At 39.3% G+C, this 17931-nt stretch overlaps 2 protein-coding genes across 4 annotated transcripts in view; both read left to right on the top strand.

The window, feature by feature from the left end:
* Positions 1-8385, top strand: part of LOC130077874 (leukocyte elastase inhibitor-like) — a 145604-nt gene extending 137219 nt beyond the window's left edge. Inside the window, exons 1-7 of one of the 3 annotated variants that reach the window (XM_056243274.1) lie at positions 6151-6350; positions 6610-6681; positions 6861-7001; positions 7087-7204; positions 7427-7569; positions 7658-7825; positions 7938-8385. In XM_056243274.1, coding sequence (XP_056099249.1) covers positions 6183-6350; positions 6610-6681; positions 6861-7001; positions 7087-7204; positions 7427-7569; positions 7658-7825; positions 7938-8342 — 1215 coding nt within the window. In that variant the 5' untranslated portion in view covers positions 6151-6182 and the 3' untranslated portion in view covers positions 8343-8385. Of the gene's footprint in view, positions 1-6150; positions 6351-6609; positions 6682-6860; positions 7002-7086; positions 7205-7426; positions 7570-7657; positions 7826-7937 lie in introns of those variants that run through there. The other 2 variants (XM_056243278.1, XM_056243279.1) reach the window with 2 other exon arrangements.
* A 3968-nt stretch (positions 8386-12353) lies between these two features.
* On the top strand, positions 12354-17169 carry LOC130077876 (leukocyte elastase inhibitor-like). The gene is made up of 7 exons (XM_056243286.1): positions 12354-12548; positions 15384-15455; positions 15628-15768; positions 15851-15968; positions 16189-16331; positions 16420-16587; positions 16695-17169. The coding sequence occupies exons 1-7, from the start codon at positions 12381-12383 to the stop codon at positions 17097-17099; spliced, it is 1215 nt and encodes a 404-aa protein (XP_056099261.1). The 5' UTR covers positions 12354-12380; the 3' UTR covers positions 17100-17169.
* Positions 17170-17931: the final 762 nt, after the last annotated feature.

Here is a 17931-nt window from a genome sequence, read left to right as displayed (position 1 = left end):
GCTTACGCTTTGACGTGGCTCCTCTTCGGTGATTGGTGTTCTTTCTGTCAATGTCATGCTTTCTTTCCTGCAAGGCGGGTTGGAACGAAGGCTGTCTGCCTCCACCCTGAAAGTGTATGTTGTCGCTATCGCAGCACACCATGATGCAATATACACGTTTTTCAAAAGTCTCTGGGGAAACTTGACTTGATCATCAGGTTCCTGAGAAGTGCCAGGACATTGAATCCTCATCGGTCACCCTTCATACTCTCTTGGAACCTCTCTCTGGTCTTATCGGCCCTACAGAGAGCACACTTTCAGCAGTCAGAGATTAAGATCCTGTTTCTTAAAGGAACACTCCACCGTTTTTTTTTCATATTAAACTATGTTATTCCTAGCCTGGATGCCAGCCCGAACCCCACCCACAATATTTTCTGTTCGGGAAGTTCGGTCTGGACTCGATCCATTGAGGAGTAATTATGAGCGGTTCAGATGTCGTCGGGCCAATCAAATTGCCAGGGCGGGCTTTATACAATGATGGACAGATGATCTGCAGGGACGTAATCATCACGTCATCAAACGCATTTCTTTCAAAAATGCTTTTCGCGTTTGCAAGTACTCAGTACTTAAATTATTTTTGCAACACCGGCAAAGATCGTTGACACTCATTATTTTTTAAATACTTTTTCCAGAGTGCGTGCAGTTGAGTTGCTCTGATTGGTTGTAGGTCTATCCAATTGAGTGCAGAGTTGTTGTTTTTTCCTGGTTCGGTTAAGACACGCCTCATAATCAAAGCCCTATGGAGCAGTATCAGACGCACATTCTGACTAGAATATGATTATGACGAAGTCAGGCTATGTTCTTCCCTTAACTAAGACGAGATGATACATACCTCTCTCATCTCAGTGCGTGCACACAATCGCTCTGGCGCGCGGCGACACTTTGATAGCCCAGTTCATTCATTAGGGTCCAAACAGGGATGAAGTTAGAAGCGACCAAACACCTCCACGTTTTCCCTATTTAAACACAGTTAGTAGTTACACGACCAAGTATGGTGACACAAAATAAAACTTGGCGCTTTTCTTGGCGCTTTTCTAAGCGGGTAAAATGGATAACTATAATGTATGGCGGAATAGCACTTGAGAGCACTTCGACTCGGCGCAGTAATATCATCACTCCTGGATGATCCTGGAGTGATGATATTACTGCGCCGAGTCGAAGTGCAATTTTAGACACGCAAACTGGGTGCCGGTGCGGTGAGACGTACATGTGTAACAGGTACAGAAAGTGTACTGTTAAAACTTATGTATTGTTTATTATAATTCACACAAAATTGTTTATTATCATATATATCTGGTATACTTGCCTGAGAAATGAGTTTTCCCACTTTAATTGCTGTGATGTCATCATGAGCCTACACAATTTCCTGTTTTGTCTCCTCCTCTTCCTCTTGGCATTGTTAATGCACTGAAGAGGTGAGTTATTTATGGCTCCTCTGAATCTTAATTAATCTTTATTTTAATTGTTGCTTTTGAGTCAATATCTTTACTGCAATTTATGTGTTAGGTTATTGAACTTATCTGTGTGGTTATTTTTATCATTTTACCCTATTTAAGTTATATTTTTGACTTTGGCCTATATGTGTAGAGATGAAAGCACATGGTGATTTAATGTACGTCACATTTGTTTTATAGAACGATTTAAGGGCGATTTACTCAGAGGATGCTCTTGTTTGTTTTATATATCAGAGTAAATCCAGTGAAACCGCCGCCTGTTGTCCCGTGTCTTTCTCAACAACGCTACACAACGCAGACAAGTGATTTTATAACTGGTGTCGCAAGCCACCGGTTACACATGCTCGGGCAGATTCGGCTTGAAGTCGGTCATCCTCGGATGCGGCGCCGTGTGCGCTGGTAGCCTACAAAAAAAGCCTTGCACACAGCCAAGCGAAATGAGGTCTTGCTGGTCTTGCTCACCCAACGCGTAATTTTTGCCGCGCGCACCTTCGTGCTTGTGCGGACCATAGACAGTAAAAGAAACGGACGCATAGAGTATAAACAAGGCTTTACTACTCTGTGTCAGCGCACGCTCTGATCAGTAAAGGGGCACAGACCTCTGGTCCTGGTCAAGACAATCTCCTGAACTCCAAACTGAATGTCAGAATGGGAAAGAAAGGTGATTTAAGCAATTTTTTGCGTGGCATGGTTGTTGGTGCCAGACGGGCCGGTCTGAGTATTTCACAATCTGCTCAGTTACTGGGATTTTCACGCACAACCATTTCTAGGGTTTACAAAGAATGGTGTGAAAAGGGAAAAACATCCAGCATGCGGCAGTCCTGTGGGCGAAAATGCCTTGTTGATGCTAGAGGTCAGAGGAGAATGGGCCGACTGATTCAAGCTGATAGAAGAGCAACTTTGACTGAAATAACCACTCGTTACAACCGAGGTATGCAGCAAAGCATTTGTGAAGCCACAACACACACAACCTTGAGGCGGATGGGCTACAACAGCAGAAGACCCCACCGGGTACCACTCATCTCCACTACAAATAGGAAAAAGAGGCTACAATTTGCAAGAGCTCACCAAAATTGGACAGTTGAAGACTAGAAAAATGTTGCCTGGTCTGATGAGTCTCGATTTCTGTTGAGACATTCAGATGGTAGAATCAGAATTTGGCGTAAACAGAATGAGAACATGGATCCATCATGCCTTGTTACCACTGTGCAGGCTGGTGGTGGTGGTGTAATGGTGTGGGGGATGTTTTCTTGGCACACTTTAGGCCCCTTAGTGCCAATTGGGCATCGTTTAAATGCCACGGCCTACCTGAGCATTGTTTCTGACCATGTCCATCCCTTTATGGCCACCATGTACCCATCCTCTGATGGCTACTTCCTGCAGGATAATGCACCATGTCACAAAGGTCGAATCATTTCAAATTGGATTCTTGAACATGACAATGAGTTCACTGTACTAAAATTACTATGGTAAGTGCCATCACCAAAACCTGGGCTTCTCAGAGAATTGAGAAAATACAATTCACTCAATTTTGGCTTCATGATCTGAAAAATTTCACCATGTGTTAAGTTGTTAGAAAATGCATAATATCAAGGAATAACATGCAAAATGTAACTGATTTTAATTTGTACGACAACTGGTATGTTAAAGTAATGCAACATCCTAGCAGACTCACACACAGCATCCAGTGTCCTGGCACCCAAGATGGAAAGATCACAGCATCCTTGTGAAAATATATTAGACAAATAAGTGAGTTAATGTATGCAACATATTTAAAGACATTCCAGACCTGCTCAAAACTTAAGTCATACATACAGGTAAGCTGTCCATGGGATGTGCACAAATAGGTGGTAATATGACATGACTGTTAACTGGATAGATGTCCACATTCTGGAAACAAAAAAGGAAAATGTTAGTTTTGAGTATTTAATCAAATTGCTTTTATTTCTGCTCTTAAGACTAAGAGGTTAAACCTGTGAGAGAGAGTGCAATCGGTTGCAGAAGACAGAAGCAGGAATTCAGCACCTGTGTGGAGGGGGAATCACGTATACTTTCAAATCTACTTTAAATAGGACATTCATGGTTTTAATATTGTTTATTGTTTATGCCAGTGTTTCTTACATTTCCTTCAACGTCAGAAAGGTCTTTCAGAGTTGTAAAGTCTTTCTGTTTTATTACTGTAGAGCCCCAATTTCCCACTTCATCGTCCTTACTTACTAAAAGAGCATCTGTGATTAGAAATGTTCAATTATTGACAAGAAACATATTCCTAGTCCTAATCTATCTATCTTTCTAATAGACCTGGCATTGCAGACAATGAATATTGCTGGCTCGGTGACAAATTGCTTATGTTCCTCTATTGTAAGTTGCTTATGATAAGAGGGTCTGATAAATGCAAAAATGTAAATAAAAAATCCTAAAATGTAATCAATGGCGGACTGCAGAAAGATTACCAGTTTACGCTGTGATCGAGTCAGTGGCTTGCCCCAGCACGCTTTAGTAGGTTTTATCATGTTTAGCCTTGATCTCATCAGCATAATCAGTAATCACATTAAATGCATAGATGCTAATCCAATCAGCCAAACTATTCAATGACTGGGACAGGGGGCTCCAAGAGCCATTAAAGACAAGGGGTGAGAGTCTCAGTAATCTGACTCATTTAACTTACAATAGAGAGTACCGGACTGGCAGGAATCTCTTGCTGGAAACTCTGCTTAACAGCTGATAACATCATCATAACCGTAAATGCTAAATTCAATGCAATCTACTTTCTCAGTTTATATACGATTGTATTGGAACCTAGACTTAACATGTTATAAATTTGTAGTCCAACACATTTCAGGACCCCTGTTCTCAATCTAAAAACACAATAAAGACATGTATACTAAATGTGCATCGCCAAATAAAAATCAAGATTCATGGTATGAACTTACCTACAACCAAATGTCCAAGCAAATCTTTTTGGAGGTTCACAAAAGTTTTTGAGTGGCCCTTTTGGATTTTTGTACGCATTGATTTGTTTTTCTCCTCATTTTGAATGTGCAAAATATTTCTGACAAGAAACATGTGAGTGGTAGGAGACATCATATTCAGGTCTCGCACATCCTTGGAATTAGACTCATTGAATTTGTCATAGGAGGGCATAGTGATCTGAGCCAAACGCGTATGATTTATATTAAACAGATAATAACAGTATACGTGAAAACTGTAACAATATCCCTGTAATTAATAATACAGTGTACTAGTACAGGACAATAATTTGTCGACGATAACAGGAAACCATAAAGTTAACATTTATAACTAAATAAACACGAAAGCAGCATACCTTTTTTTATATGAAAAAAGTACATACAATAAGACATAGACAATAACCACAAGATATTCACATGTGGAAAATCAGTACATATTATAACAATCTCAAGTGGTGTTTGTTTACACCAATCTTTAGTTTAAACTGATCATTATTTGTTTTACTTGTGTTAAATTAAATTAGTTAAACATCAAATTATGATCAAATCCCAGGTCACTTTATCCGTGTATTTTCCGGAATCTCTGTGTGAAAGGGGCTATAGAGAGATACAACCATGGTCGGATCCATTTGCTTCTCTTTGCTGTAGCTTTCGACAGTCTGTATAAAAATACCTCAGATTTCTTTGCAAAATCTATTTGTACAGTCAATCTCAAAGCTCTTTCCTATTTTACATGTGTTGTGTGTGTGTTTTTTTGCGGCATTCACGCTGAAAACCAGTGCTACCATTTAGACTTTTGCCACTCAGTGGGCGTAACCGCAGTCACTCCAGGAGAAATGTAGATTAGGATGAGGGAGGTGAGACCTTCGTCTCGAATGGTGCACAAGATTGAGTTCAAATGGTAATTTCCTTTGTTTTCTCAGAAAATAGCCCTCTCTTACAGTTCTTCCAGTCTTACAAGGCAGAGGCAACATTTATAAGACTGACACTTAGTGAATCAGTAGATCATTCATTCACCTCCGGCAGAAGGGGAAACTTCATCATTCCTACTAAAAAAGGTAGTTCTTGAATATAACCAACGCATTCTCACCCCAAGGCGTCACTAAAATGACAATTTTGACCATGCTTCAACATTCGACGCTTTAGGCACCCTTTAGCGTCAGTTACATGACGCGATCCTAGGGCGTCATCTTACTGACGCTTTACCTAAGCGTCAGTTAGATGACGCGGGTAGGTTTAGGTCTGGGGTAGGGTTAGGATTAGATAGCGTCATCTAACTGACGTTAAAGGTAAAGCGTCAGTAAGATGACGCCCTAGGATCGCGTCATGTAACTGACGCTAAAGGGTGCCTAAAGCGTCGAATATTGAAGCATGGTCAAAATGATTCCCAAGGCGTCAGTTTCATGACGCCTAGGGATGAGAATGGGCTGATATAACACATTTTTACATTGCAGTTTTGTATGTGTAATGATGAAAATGATGCAAAAACTACTGTTCTATTACTGTACTATTTTAACAAAAATGATGTCATATGAGAGATAAAGCATGTATTTACTGTTTAGACAAGCATGTGATGTTGTTTATATAGGAAATGACAACTGAACTGAGCAATTTTTACATTGTTATGCTGATCATCTCTCTCTCTCTCTCTCTCTCTCTCTCTCTCTCTCTCTCTCTCTCTCTCTCTCTCTCTCTCTCTCCTGCTTTCTAGCTTGTGAAAATGGAGTCTTTGTCTGCTGCAAACACACAGTTCTCCCTCGACCTGTTCAAGAAGATCAGCGAAGGAAACGCATCAGGAAATGTGTTCTTCTCTCCTGTCAGCATCTCCTCGGCTCTGGCCATGGTGTCGCTCGGTGCAAGAGGAAACACAGCGGCTCAGATGATTAAGGTAATCTCACACAATATACTTTTAAAAGAGGGTGACGGGAAAGTAGACTGTAAAACAGTAAAGTGTCAGCAATGAATCACTCTATCCAATCAATTATCAAAGGCCTGAGGGCCAATATCAACAAAGAATGTGTTTGAAATCATCAGTTCTTCATTGTCTTTTCTAGTACATTTTAAACTATTTTAATGAGCATTTGAGTAGTGCACTCACAATATGTTGAAATTATCTTTATTAATTCTACCATAATGATATTGTGTAGGTCCTGGGCTTTAACAATGAACCACCAATGATGCAGCAAACCCAGAATCCTCAGACACCTGCTGAACTCAAGGTTTCGTATGAATATTTATATCAAACACAAACCCAGTTAACAGGGAACGTTCTCAGAACTTTAGCTAACATTCTGTCAAGGTTCTGTTGCATGAACATCTGTATTTACTGTAGAGATGCATGTATCCTTTGGGTTTGTCTGATTCAACTGATTAAATCTGATATTGTTGATGCAAACAGAAATGTCCAGAGGAAAAACCTGAGGACCAAATTCATTCCAGCTTCAACAAGTTTATGAGTGAGCTGAACAAACCAGGAGTCCCGTATGTGTTGAGTCTTGCCAACCGCCTCTACGGAGAGCAATCCTACCAGTTTGTCGAGGTAAGATTCGGTTTATTCACTGGAGGTTCTGGAAATGTATTAATTCTAATATCACTTCCACCTCAATCGATTTGCTATGTTACAGAAATTCCTCAATGATGCAAAAAGCTACTATGAAGCCGGACTGGAGAAGGTGGACTTCATGAACAAATCAGAGGCTGCTCGTGTCAACATCAACAAATGGGTGGAGACAAAAACACAAGGTGAAATCCAGCATAAACTTATTCTCAATTTGAAACATTTTTCTACACTCTTACAAATAAAACTTTTTTCATGTTTTTTGCAGCACTTTAGATTCAGCAAAAATGTTTTTTTAAGGGCCATGTTTGGCTTCATGGGTTCTTGAGTTGAGATGTATAGTAAAAATATCAAACCAACCAGTTCAAATCACTCCTCAAAGTGAACAATGTCCATTTGTATTTTAGAGAAGATCAAGGACTTGATGCCACAGGGAGTCATTGATGAGATGACCAAACTGGTTTTGGTTAATGCCATCTACTTCAAGGGAAACTGGGAGAAGAAATTCCCAAAGGAAGCCACCAGTGATGGGCAGTTTAAGCTGAACAAGGTGGGATTTCATGCTCTTTTTAAAAATATTTTTAACATTCATGATGAAATATGAGGGGTTATAATGTGTTTCCATTTATGTTTGGCAGAATCAAACTAAGCCAGTGAAGATGATGTATCAAAAGGCAAAGTTTCCTCTGGCCTTCATCCCAGAGATCAACAGTCAGGTTCTGGAGCTGCCGTATGACGGGAAGAATCTCAGTATGTTGATCATCCTTCCTAACGAGATGGAAGACGACACCACTGGCCTTCAGAAGGTGATTTGAATGCTTAATTATCCAGCCGTGACCAGTCAGATGTTTCCTTGTGGAGCCGTTTTAATTTTGACTATTTCAACTATTTATCTGACATGTCTCTCTTATTATCCAGCTTGAAAAGGCACTGACCTACGAGAAGCTCATGGAGTGGACCAAACCAGAAGTCATGTGTCAAGAAGAGGTTGAAGTGTCTCTGCCCAGATTCAAGATGGAGGAAACCTACGACATGAAGAGTCTTCTGATCAGCATGGGAATGGAGGATGTGTTTGACGAGACGAAGGTGAATCTTTCAGGCATGTCCTCCAACAACGACCTGGTGGTGTCGAAGGTGATCCATAAAGCCTTTGTTGAAGTCAACGAGGAAGGAACCGAAGCGGCTGCAGCCACCAGCGTCGTCGTGAAGTTAGAATGTTGTATCATCCCGCAGGTCTTCAACGCAGACCATCCTTTCCTTTTCTTCATCCGACACAATCCAACCAAGAGCATTTTGTTTTACGGACGCTTCTGCTCTCCATGAGTGAGTCCTGCTGCATGAGACGCTTCCAGCGTTTAGGTGATGATCTGGTTAAAGGAGAAACTCGGGACAACTACTACAAATCAACCAGTCATAGTTTGGTTTAAGAAACATTGATATGTGCCAACAGATCAGTACCTATTGCAATTTACAGGAGAAAGACTTATTAAATAAATAGTATTAAATTGTTTCAAATTTTACATGGTACTAAAATTATTTTACTTCATACAGAAATTAATTCTTCTAGTGTATTTCCTAATCCTAATAGCTTAATTTCAGTTAGTTGCGCATGCAGCATTTCTTATTTTCTTTTAGTTTAAGTTGAAAATGTTTTAAATAAACAGGAAAATATAATAAAAAGGAAAAAAATTAACAAAAACTATAACAGTGAATGATACTAAAATATCAACTGCATGGATGCTTTTTATTGAAATGATGTGAATTCGACATTGTAAAGATTTAAACTTTCCATTGAGCATTATAATTTCTATATCTAGCGCTGCTATCACTCTAAACATAAACCTCACAACATTTAGCTTAGAAAAAAAAGATTTAGTGATGGTAATGAACATTTTTCTGTTTATGATTGAAGAAATGAAATGCACTGCAGTTGTCCTCAGTCTCATTCAGTTTGTGGTTTTAGACGGGTCTCTTCATGCTACTGTATATGTAATCAAATCTATTAGTTCACATAAACATTTATGTTCTTTTTTGCACTACACAAGGCTCTATTATACAAGTCAAATTATGTGTTTGCATTCACTGTAACCGTATTAAACAAATATTTACAATTCTTGAATTAAACCTGCTTTGAGTTTTTATTGTAATTTAATAAAAAAAACGCTGTTACAAATAAACTGTAGTCAAACTCTGGTACCAATGAAACTCAAAGAAAACTGGTTTCTGAAAAGGTGTTGAGGGGGAAAACACGGAAAGAGAGGAAATTAAACTACCATTTTAATTAGTAAAATAAGTTTATTTTTATGAATGTCACATCAGGGTGTATATGTTGTAATATGAATGAATCATTCAATAAAATATGGCTAAAATGTTATATTTTATATTTTTACCATTTGAGAATTCTGTTTCATAATGTTACTGTAAAAGTTGCTAAAAAAATCTACCATAGGCAGTTTAATGATGGTATCAGCAGAGCCGGCTCCAGACTAGAGCGACTCCATTTATTTTCAATGGGTGGGCACTAGGTATGGGGACATTTTTTCCGGATATCAGATATCCTATATTTATTATTGCTACTGCCTTTTCTGTTAGCTATTACCATGAAGTGATGCAACCCATACAATAAACACCATTACACATTGTTGCAAGACGTGCAACTCTTAATAAATTTGATTAAATAAGGGTTGCCTATACAAAAAAATTGCAAGACCGACTCTGACCACATCTTTATTATAAACAAAGCTAACGAACATGCTCACCGTCTCTCACTGACAGGATATAGTTTAACTGCTATCTCACTTGCGGAAGAGAAAACTAAAGCTACACATCTTTATTCTGCTTTGCTCTAACATAAGCGTTTACTAAAAGCATCATGTAGTTACCTTTATCGTTAATCGACGTGGAAGGAGAAACTGTGGTTTTGAATCATTTTCTAATGTCCATTTTTGGAGCGTTTTTTTTTTTATCTGTTTGCTTTGTTTTGAATGCAGCCAGGAATCTCGCGCCAACTGAAAGATATTTCATTCATGTATTAACCTTAACGTGCTTGGGGGGGGGGGGGGGGGGGGGGCAGTGGGGTTTCCTCACAGCGCCACACTGTGGTTTTATGTTGGCTTTATTATATTTTCAGCTAATGGGCAGTTTGTAGACATATATTTTTATTATTTCTCACTGATGCGTTGTGGTCGTTGTCCAGGCGCTGGTCCACCATCTGGTCCACCATCCAACGATCTGGATGCGGCCCGGTTCAGTAAACCTCGGAATAAATGGAAAGACTAACATTAGCGTAGATGCCATACTTCTTATGATGTAACGAGTACATCGGGTGTTATAGAAAGTGTCCCCGGTTCCGGCTGACCTAATCTAGTATGCAGCCTAATAATAATTTAACTGATGTGAATAATAGAAATGTATAATGATCTATATGAATGCCAGGTAAAAGATATGCGTTTTTAGTCTAGATTTAAACTGGCAGAGTGTGTCTGCTTCCCGGACAATGGTAGGGAGACTGTTCCAAAGTTCAGGTGCTAAATAGGAAAATGATCTACCGCCTGCAGTTGATTTTGATATTCTAGGTATTATCAACTGGACAGAATTTTGAGATTGCAATAGACGTGAAGGACTATAATGCGTTAAGAGCTTGCTCAAGTACTGGGGAGCTAAACCATTTAGTGCTTTGTAAGTAGTCAGCAATATTTTAAAATTTATAGGATGTTTAATAGGGAGCCAATGCAGTGTTGACAGAACGGGGCAAATATGGTCATACTTCCTGGTTCTGGTAAGAACTCTAGCGGCTGCGTTTTGGACCAGCTGTAGTTTGTTTATTAAGCGTGCAGGGCAACCACCCATAAGAGCATTACAATAATCTAGCCTTGAGGTCATGAACGCATGAACTAACGTTCTAATAACTTTATAATAACTATAACTAACTATCTATAACTAAATAACTAACTCTAATAACTTTCCGCATTTTTCATTGAAAGCATATGTCGTAATTTAGATATATTTTTAAGATGGAACAATGCGGTTTTACAGATACTAGACACGTGACTTTCACATTAAAGATTAGTATTAAAGAGCACACTCTGGTTCCTAACCGAGCGTGAAGACTTGACAGAGCAGCCATCAATTGTTAGACAGTATTCTAGGTTATTACGTGAGGACGTTTTTTGTCCAATAATTAGAATCTCTGTTTTTTCAGAATTAAGTAGTAGGAAATTATTAGTCATCCAAATTTTTATGTCAGCTATGCATTCCGTTAATTTTGTGAATTGGTGCGTTTCGTCGGGACATGAAGAAATATAGAGCTCAGTATCATCAGCATAACAGTGAAAACTAATGCCATGCTTCCTAATGATATCTCCTAAGGGTAGCATGTAAAGGGTGAACAGCAACGGTCCTAGTACTGAGCCTTGTGGTACGCCATACTGAACTTTTGATCAATATGACATCTCTTCGTTTATTGCTACACACTGATAACAGTCAGATAAGTATGATTTTAAACCATGCTAATGCAATTCCACTAATGCCAACATAATTTACGAGTCTAAAAGAATGTTGTGGTCAATAGTATCAAATGCAGCACTAAGATCGAGTAACACTAATAGAGAGATACAACCATGGTCGGATGCTAAGAGCAAATCATTTGTAACTCTAATGAGAGTTCAGTTATTTCTGTGAATTGCAGCGATCCATTTGCTTCTCTTTGCTGTAGCTTTTGGTAGTCTGTATAAATATACCTCAGATTTCTTTGTAAAATCTATTTGTACAGTCAATCTCAAAGCTCTTTCCTATTTTACATGTGTGTTGTGTGTTTTTCGCAGGATTCATACTGAAAACCAATGCTACCACTTAGACTTTTGCCACTCGGTGGGTGTAACCGCAGTCACTCCGGCCGACGGTGACGTCACACGCATATCCTCTCATTCCCTCCTCTCAGGGTTGAGTAACCCGAGACGTTTTACAGAAGGTCTGGATTTTATTTAGAGGATGGGCTCTTTAGGGCGAGGCAACGTTTACTAGAATGACACTTAGTGACTCAGCAGATCATTCTTTCACCTCCGACAGATGAGGAAACTTCATCATTCCTGCTGAATACTGAATAGTGCTTTAATAGAAGAGATTTGTACATTACAGTTCTGTATGTTTAATAATGAAAATGATGCAAAAAGTACTGTTCTAATTTTAACAAAACTGCTGTCATATGAAAGATAAAGCATGGATTTACTGTTTCTTAGACAAGCATGTGATGTTGTTTACATGGGAAATGACAACTGAACTGAGCAATGCTCTTTTTGGGATTTTCACATTGTTGTGCTGATCATATATATATCTCTCTCTCTTGCTTTCTAGCTTGTGAAAATGGAGCATTTGTCTGCTGCAAACACACAGTTCTGCCTCGACCTGTTCAAGAAGATCAGCGAAGGAAACGCATCAGGAAATGTGTTCTTCTCTCCTGTCAGCATCTCCTCGGCTCTGGCCATGGTGTCGCTCGGTGCAAGAGGAAACACAGCGGCTCAGATGATTAAGGTGATCTCACACAATATTCTTTTAAAAGAGGGTGACGTAAAAGTAGAGTGAGACAGAGGGACCAGGAAGTGATGCAAGCCTTTGGGCAACGAGTGCATGCATTCCAGATTGTAAAATGGTCTGTATTGTTTTGTAATAAACCTACAACAAACACAATTAAGATTATTACCTCCATATCGGAGTATTGCACTGTCCTCTGATAATAGATAATATAACAATTTAAATAAAAAAAAAGCGTGTTGAATGAAGTATGAATGTAATTCAGACGTACTACATCCGCCATGTTGTTTCTGTCATGTGATACCAGCGTCAGTTGCATCGCTTCACTGCCATTCATAAATCCTCTCCCGTGGCCTCATGGGATAGTAAAGTGTCCAACAAATGTACATTTCAGAATCTTGGAAGTAGTGGGTCATCCGGGGACTTTTCGTCTACTGTTTTTCAAATACTGTGCATACTACTCTTTTGGCGTAGGGACTAAATTCGATTTCCGATATACCGTATATATAGTGCACTCACAATATGTTAGCCTGGCATGCCAGACCTACATCAAGATGTTAGATCTGGGAACTCATAATTGGCATACCTAAATCCGAGGGGTGGGATAAACAGTTGTCTTTCAATATCCCTCTGCACACAATAGGATAGCGCTACAACCAACCAGAGCAACGAACGGCTGTGGCTGAGTGAGTCCCATGCGTTTTTCCACCAGCGGAGCTGGTTGATATATTAAACTTTTGCCGTATACGGTTGTCAAAACTCCGAACACATCTTCCTTTTTTAAGAATGACTTAAAGGTATTGTAGGTAGAAAAATTTATAAAAAAACTTTTTTCCAAATTTGTTTAAACTTTCTATATATATCAATGCATAATTAAAATGTAAGTACTCTGATAAAAAGAGTATAAAAATCGAATGTCTGTAGACCTCTCACGACTGTTTTAAAGACAGCTCATTATTTCCATTCACTCCACCCCCTCCCTTCTGGGCTCTTTCCAAAGTCACGCCCCAAAAACACATGAACTCGAGACTCCGACCGTGGGCTGAAGACGCATTATTTACCTGAGACGAGCGGAGAGGAAGGCGCGCAGTGCATGTAGTGACATCGTGTCAGAATCACATGTAATAAAAAAAATCTAACTTTATCATTATGAAGATAAACAAATAAGATGTATTTTTGTACTCACTATCAAGCTAGCATATTGATATCGGTAAAGTTTAAAATACATATTTATTGATTCGCTAACGAGCTAGTTATCTATAAGGCAAAGCTAAAAACAGGTTGCATGATACACGTTTTTCCATTGCCATCATTTACACTGTGATGAAGATGAATTTCGTGTAAGATTCATAACATATATGGTGTTCTGCATGTAAGAGTTTCCATGATGAAAGCATTGTTGACTCTGATGAGGACTATCTGATAATCACTCTCCAGAGACAAGTAGCCTACCGCATTGTCAGCTCGTTGTTTATCCAAGGACTTTTCGTTCATTACCTTTTCTAGTAACGTTACTGTCTTCCTTTTTTTGCCTAGTTAAGGTTTGCCTTCGCGAACTGCATATGTGAATTTTGATTGGTCTTTCTCTGCCATTGTTTTGCTATTCCTAGGTTCCGTGCCTCTTGAATTCCTCAAATCAAACGGGTACGCGCAAGTGGGCAGGTCCTGTGTGGCAAAAGGGTGGTTGCCATGGTTGCGAGAGAGGGACAGTCGCCTAAGCCAATCTTTTGTTTCGTCCCGGAAGGAAATAATGAGCTGTGTTTAGTGCAGATTAAACGGTCTAGAGTCACTCGATTTTTATACTCTTTTTATCTGAGTACTTACATTTTAATTATGCATTGATATATATAGAAAGTTTAAACAAATTTGGAAAAAGGTTTTTTATAAAATTTCTACCTACAATACCTTTAAGTGACGTTCTCTTAAAGGGATACTCCACTTTTTTTGGAAATAGGCTCATTTTACAACTCCCCCAGAGTTAAACTGTTGAGTTTTACCGTTTTTGAATCCATTCAGCCGATCTCCGGTTCTGGCGGTACCACTTTTAGCATAGCTTAGCATACATCATTGAAGTGGACAAGACCATTAGCATTTCTAAAAAAAAAATACCAAAGAGTTTCGATATTTTTCCTATTTAAAACTTGACTCTTCTGTAGTTACATCGTACACTAAGACCGACGGAAAATGTAAAGTTGCGATTTTCTAGGCTGATATGGCTAGGAACTATACTCTCATTCCTGCGTAATAATCAAGAAACTTTACTGCCGTACCATGAGAGCAGCAGGCGTAATGATATGACGCAGCGCCTGAAAATAGTTACGTTGTGTTGACGGAAGGTAGCCTATTTTCAGGCGCTGGGTCATATCATTACGCCTGCTGCACACATGGGACGGCAGGAGATCGGCTGAATGGATTCAAAAACGGTAAAACTCAACAGTTTAACTCTGGGGGAGTTGTAAAATGAGCCTATTTCCAAAAAAAGTGGAGTATCCCTTTAACTCTAAGTCCTCCAGAGTCGCGGCCAAAGCCGATTCGAAAGACCGCTGTTCGCCAGCAGCATCTTCTTTGTTTTCAAGTAGCAGGGAAATCACCTATGGAAATCACGCGGAACCGTCACAACTCTGCCGTCATTATGTTAAGCCCGCCCACCAACTCTATACACGATGTGATTGGCCTGACCAGAGTTTGGTTTTTCCAGCTCGAATCCCAACGGAGAGATGCTAGACCACACTGGCTGCAAAATAATTTTTGCTGCCGCTAGGGTGCGTCTAGATTTCTAGGCTAACAATATATTGAAGTTATCTTTATTAATTATACCATAACGATGCTGTTTAGGTCTTGGGCTTTAACAATGAACCACCAATGATGCAGCAAACCCAGAATCCTCAGACACCTGCTGAACTCAAGGTTTTGTATGAATATTTACATCAAACACTAACAGGGAACGTTCTCAGAACTTTAGCTAACATTCTGTCAAGGTTCTTCTGTTGCATGAACATCTGTATTTACTATAGAGTATATGTATCCTTTGGGTTCATCTGATTCATCTGATTAAATCTGATATTGTTGATGCAAACAGAAATGTCCAAAGGAAAAACCTGAGGACCAAATTCATTCCAGCTTCAACAAGTTCATGAGTGAGCTGAACAAACCAGGAGTCCCGTATGTGTTGAGTCTTGCCAACCGCCTCTACGGAGAGCAATCCTACCAGTTTGTCGAGGTAAGACTCGGTTTATTCACTGGAGGTTCTAGTGAATAAACTCTAATATCGTTTGCACCTCAATCGGTTTGCTGTGTTACAGAAATTCCTCAATGACGCAAAAAGCTACTATGAAGCCGGACTGGAGAAGGTGGACTTCAAGAACAATTCAGAGGCTGCTCGTGTCAACATCAACAAATGGGTGGAGACAAAAACACAAGGTGAAATCCAGCATAAACGTATTCTCAATTTGAAACTTATTCTACACTCTTACAAATAAAACTTTTTTCATGTATTTTGCAGTCTTTAGATTCAGCAAAATTGTCTTTTCAAGGGCCATGTTTGGCTTTATGGGTTCCTAAGTTGAGATATATAGTAAAAATATCAAACCAACCAGTTCAAATCACTCCTCAAAGTGAACAATGTCCATTTGTATTTTAGAGAAGATCAAGGACTTGGTGCCACAGGGAGCCATCGATGGGATGACGAAACTGGTTTTGGTTAATGCCATCTACTTCAAGGGAAACTGGAAGGAGAAATTCCCAAAGGAAGCCACCAGAGATGGGCAGTTTAAGCTGAACAAGGTGAGATTTCATGCTCTTTTTAAAAATATGTTTAACAGTCATGATGAAATATGAGGGGTTATAATGTGTTTCCATTTATGTTTGGCAGAATCAAACTACACCAGTGAAGATGATGCATCAAGAGGAGGAGTTTCCTCTGGCCTTCATCCCAGAGATCAACAGTCAGGTTCTGGAGCTGCCGTATGTCGGGGAGAATCTCAGTATGTTGATCATCCTTCCTAAGGAGATGGAAGACGACACCACTGGCCTTCAGAAGGTGATTTGAATGCTTAATTATCCAGCCGTGACCAGTCAGATGTTTACTTGTGGAGCATTTTCATTTTGATTGAACTATTCATCTGACATGTCTCTCTTATTATCCAGCTTGAAAAGGCACTGACCTACGAGAAGCTCATGGAGTGGACCAAACCAGAAGTCATGTGTCAAGAAGAGGTTGACGTATCTCTGCCCAGATTCAAGATGGAGGAAAAATATGACATGAAGAGTCTTCTGATCAGCATGGGAATGGAGGATGTGTTTGACGAGACGAAGGTGAATCTTTCAGGCATGTCCTCCAACAACGACCTGGTGGTGTCGAAGGTGATCCATAAAGCCTTTGTTGAAGTCAACGAGGAAGGAACCGAAGCGGCTGCAGCCACCAGCGTCATCGAAGGGTTCGAATGTTGTATCATCCCACAGGTCTTCAACGCAGACCATCCTTTCCTTTTCTTCATCCGACACAATCCAACCAAGAGCATTTTGTTTTACGGACGCTTCTGCTCTCCATGAGTGAGTCCTGCTGCATGAGACGCTTCCAGCGTTTAGGTGATGATCTGGTTCAAATGAGTAGGAAAAACTCGAGACAACTACTACAAATCAACCAGTCATATTTTAGGTTAAGAAACATTTATATATGCCAACAGTTGAAATACATTCATTCCTAATCAATTTTAGATCAGGGTTATTATCGTTAACTAAAACCATAAATGTTTCTATAAAATAAAATAAACATTAACTAAATAATTTTATTTCAGCTAGTTGAGGAGGCAACATTTCTCATTTAGTTTAAGTTAAAGTTCTCAAATTATTAAAAATGACAATGTTCACAACAAACCGTTCAACGTTTGACCCGAAAAACGTCATAACCATTCCAATAAGTCCGAAACTGTTCAGTTAAGCTAAAAAAAAACTGCATAGTTCACCTTTAAATGGTATTAGATGATTAGTTAATTGCATCTGATAGATACTTTCAATAAAACATTTGCAATGGGTTTGTAAAAGCTGTTTTTTTTTCTTCTAAAAGCTGTTTTTGTTCCATACAAGACTTGAATGTCTGGATAAACCGGGCTTATAGAGTTTACAAGGTTAATAATAGGCCTACACAGCTGACAGAAATCAGGGATGATGAGTCCAGGCAGAGAGTTCTGGGAAACATATGTTTACGTGTTCATGATTGAAGATATAAAATGCATTGCAATTGTCCTGAGTCTCATTCAGGTTGGGGTTTTGACGAGTCTCTTCATACTACTGTATATGTAATCAAATCTATCAGTTTACAGAAACATTTATGAGGCTACATATTATATGCATCCATTCACTGTAACAGTATTCAACGTATAAA

The sequence above is a fragment of the Rhinichthys klamathensis genome, unplaced genomic scaffold (assembly GCF_029890125.1).
Source record: "Rhinichthys klamathensis goyatoka isolate OS25496 unplaced genomic scaffold, OSU_Roscu_1.1 h1tg000784l_1, whole genome shotgun sequence".
NCBI classification, from domain to species: domain Eukaryota; kingdom Metazoa; phylum Chordata; class Actinopteri; order Cypriniformes; family Leuciscidae; genus Rhinichthys; species Rhinichthys klamathensis.
The sequence above is the reverse complement of the archived record's forward strand: the minus strand, read 5'-3'. Positions and strand labels throughout refer to the sequence as shown.

What these genes read in the sequence shown, in the direction of transcription:
- LOC130077876 (XM_056243286.1), top strand. Translation starts at nt 12,381, where the DNA reads ATGGAGCATTTGTCTGCTGCAAACACACAGTTCTGCCTCGACCTGTTC. An exon ending in CAGCGGCTCAGATGATTAAG is followed by an intron (nt 12,549 to 15,383) that starts GTGATCTCACAC and finishes GATGCTGTTTAG; the next exon opens with GTCTTGGGCTTTAACAATGA. An exon ending in AGACACCTGCTGAACTCAAG is followed by an intron (nt 15,456 to 15,627) that starts GTTTTGTATGAA and finishes TGATGCAAACAG; the next exon opens with AAATGTCCAAAGGAAAAACC.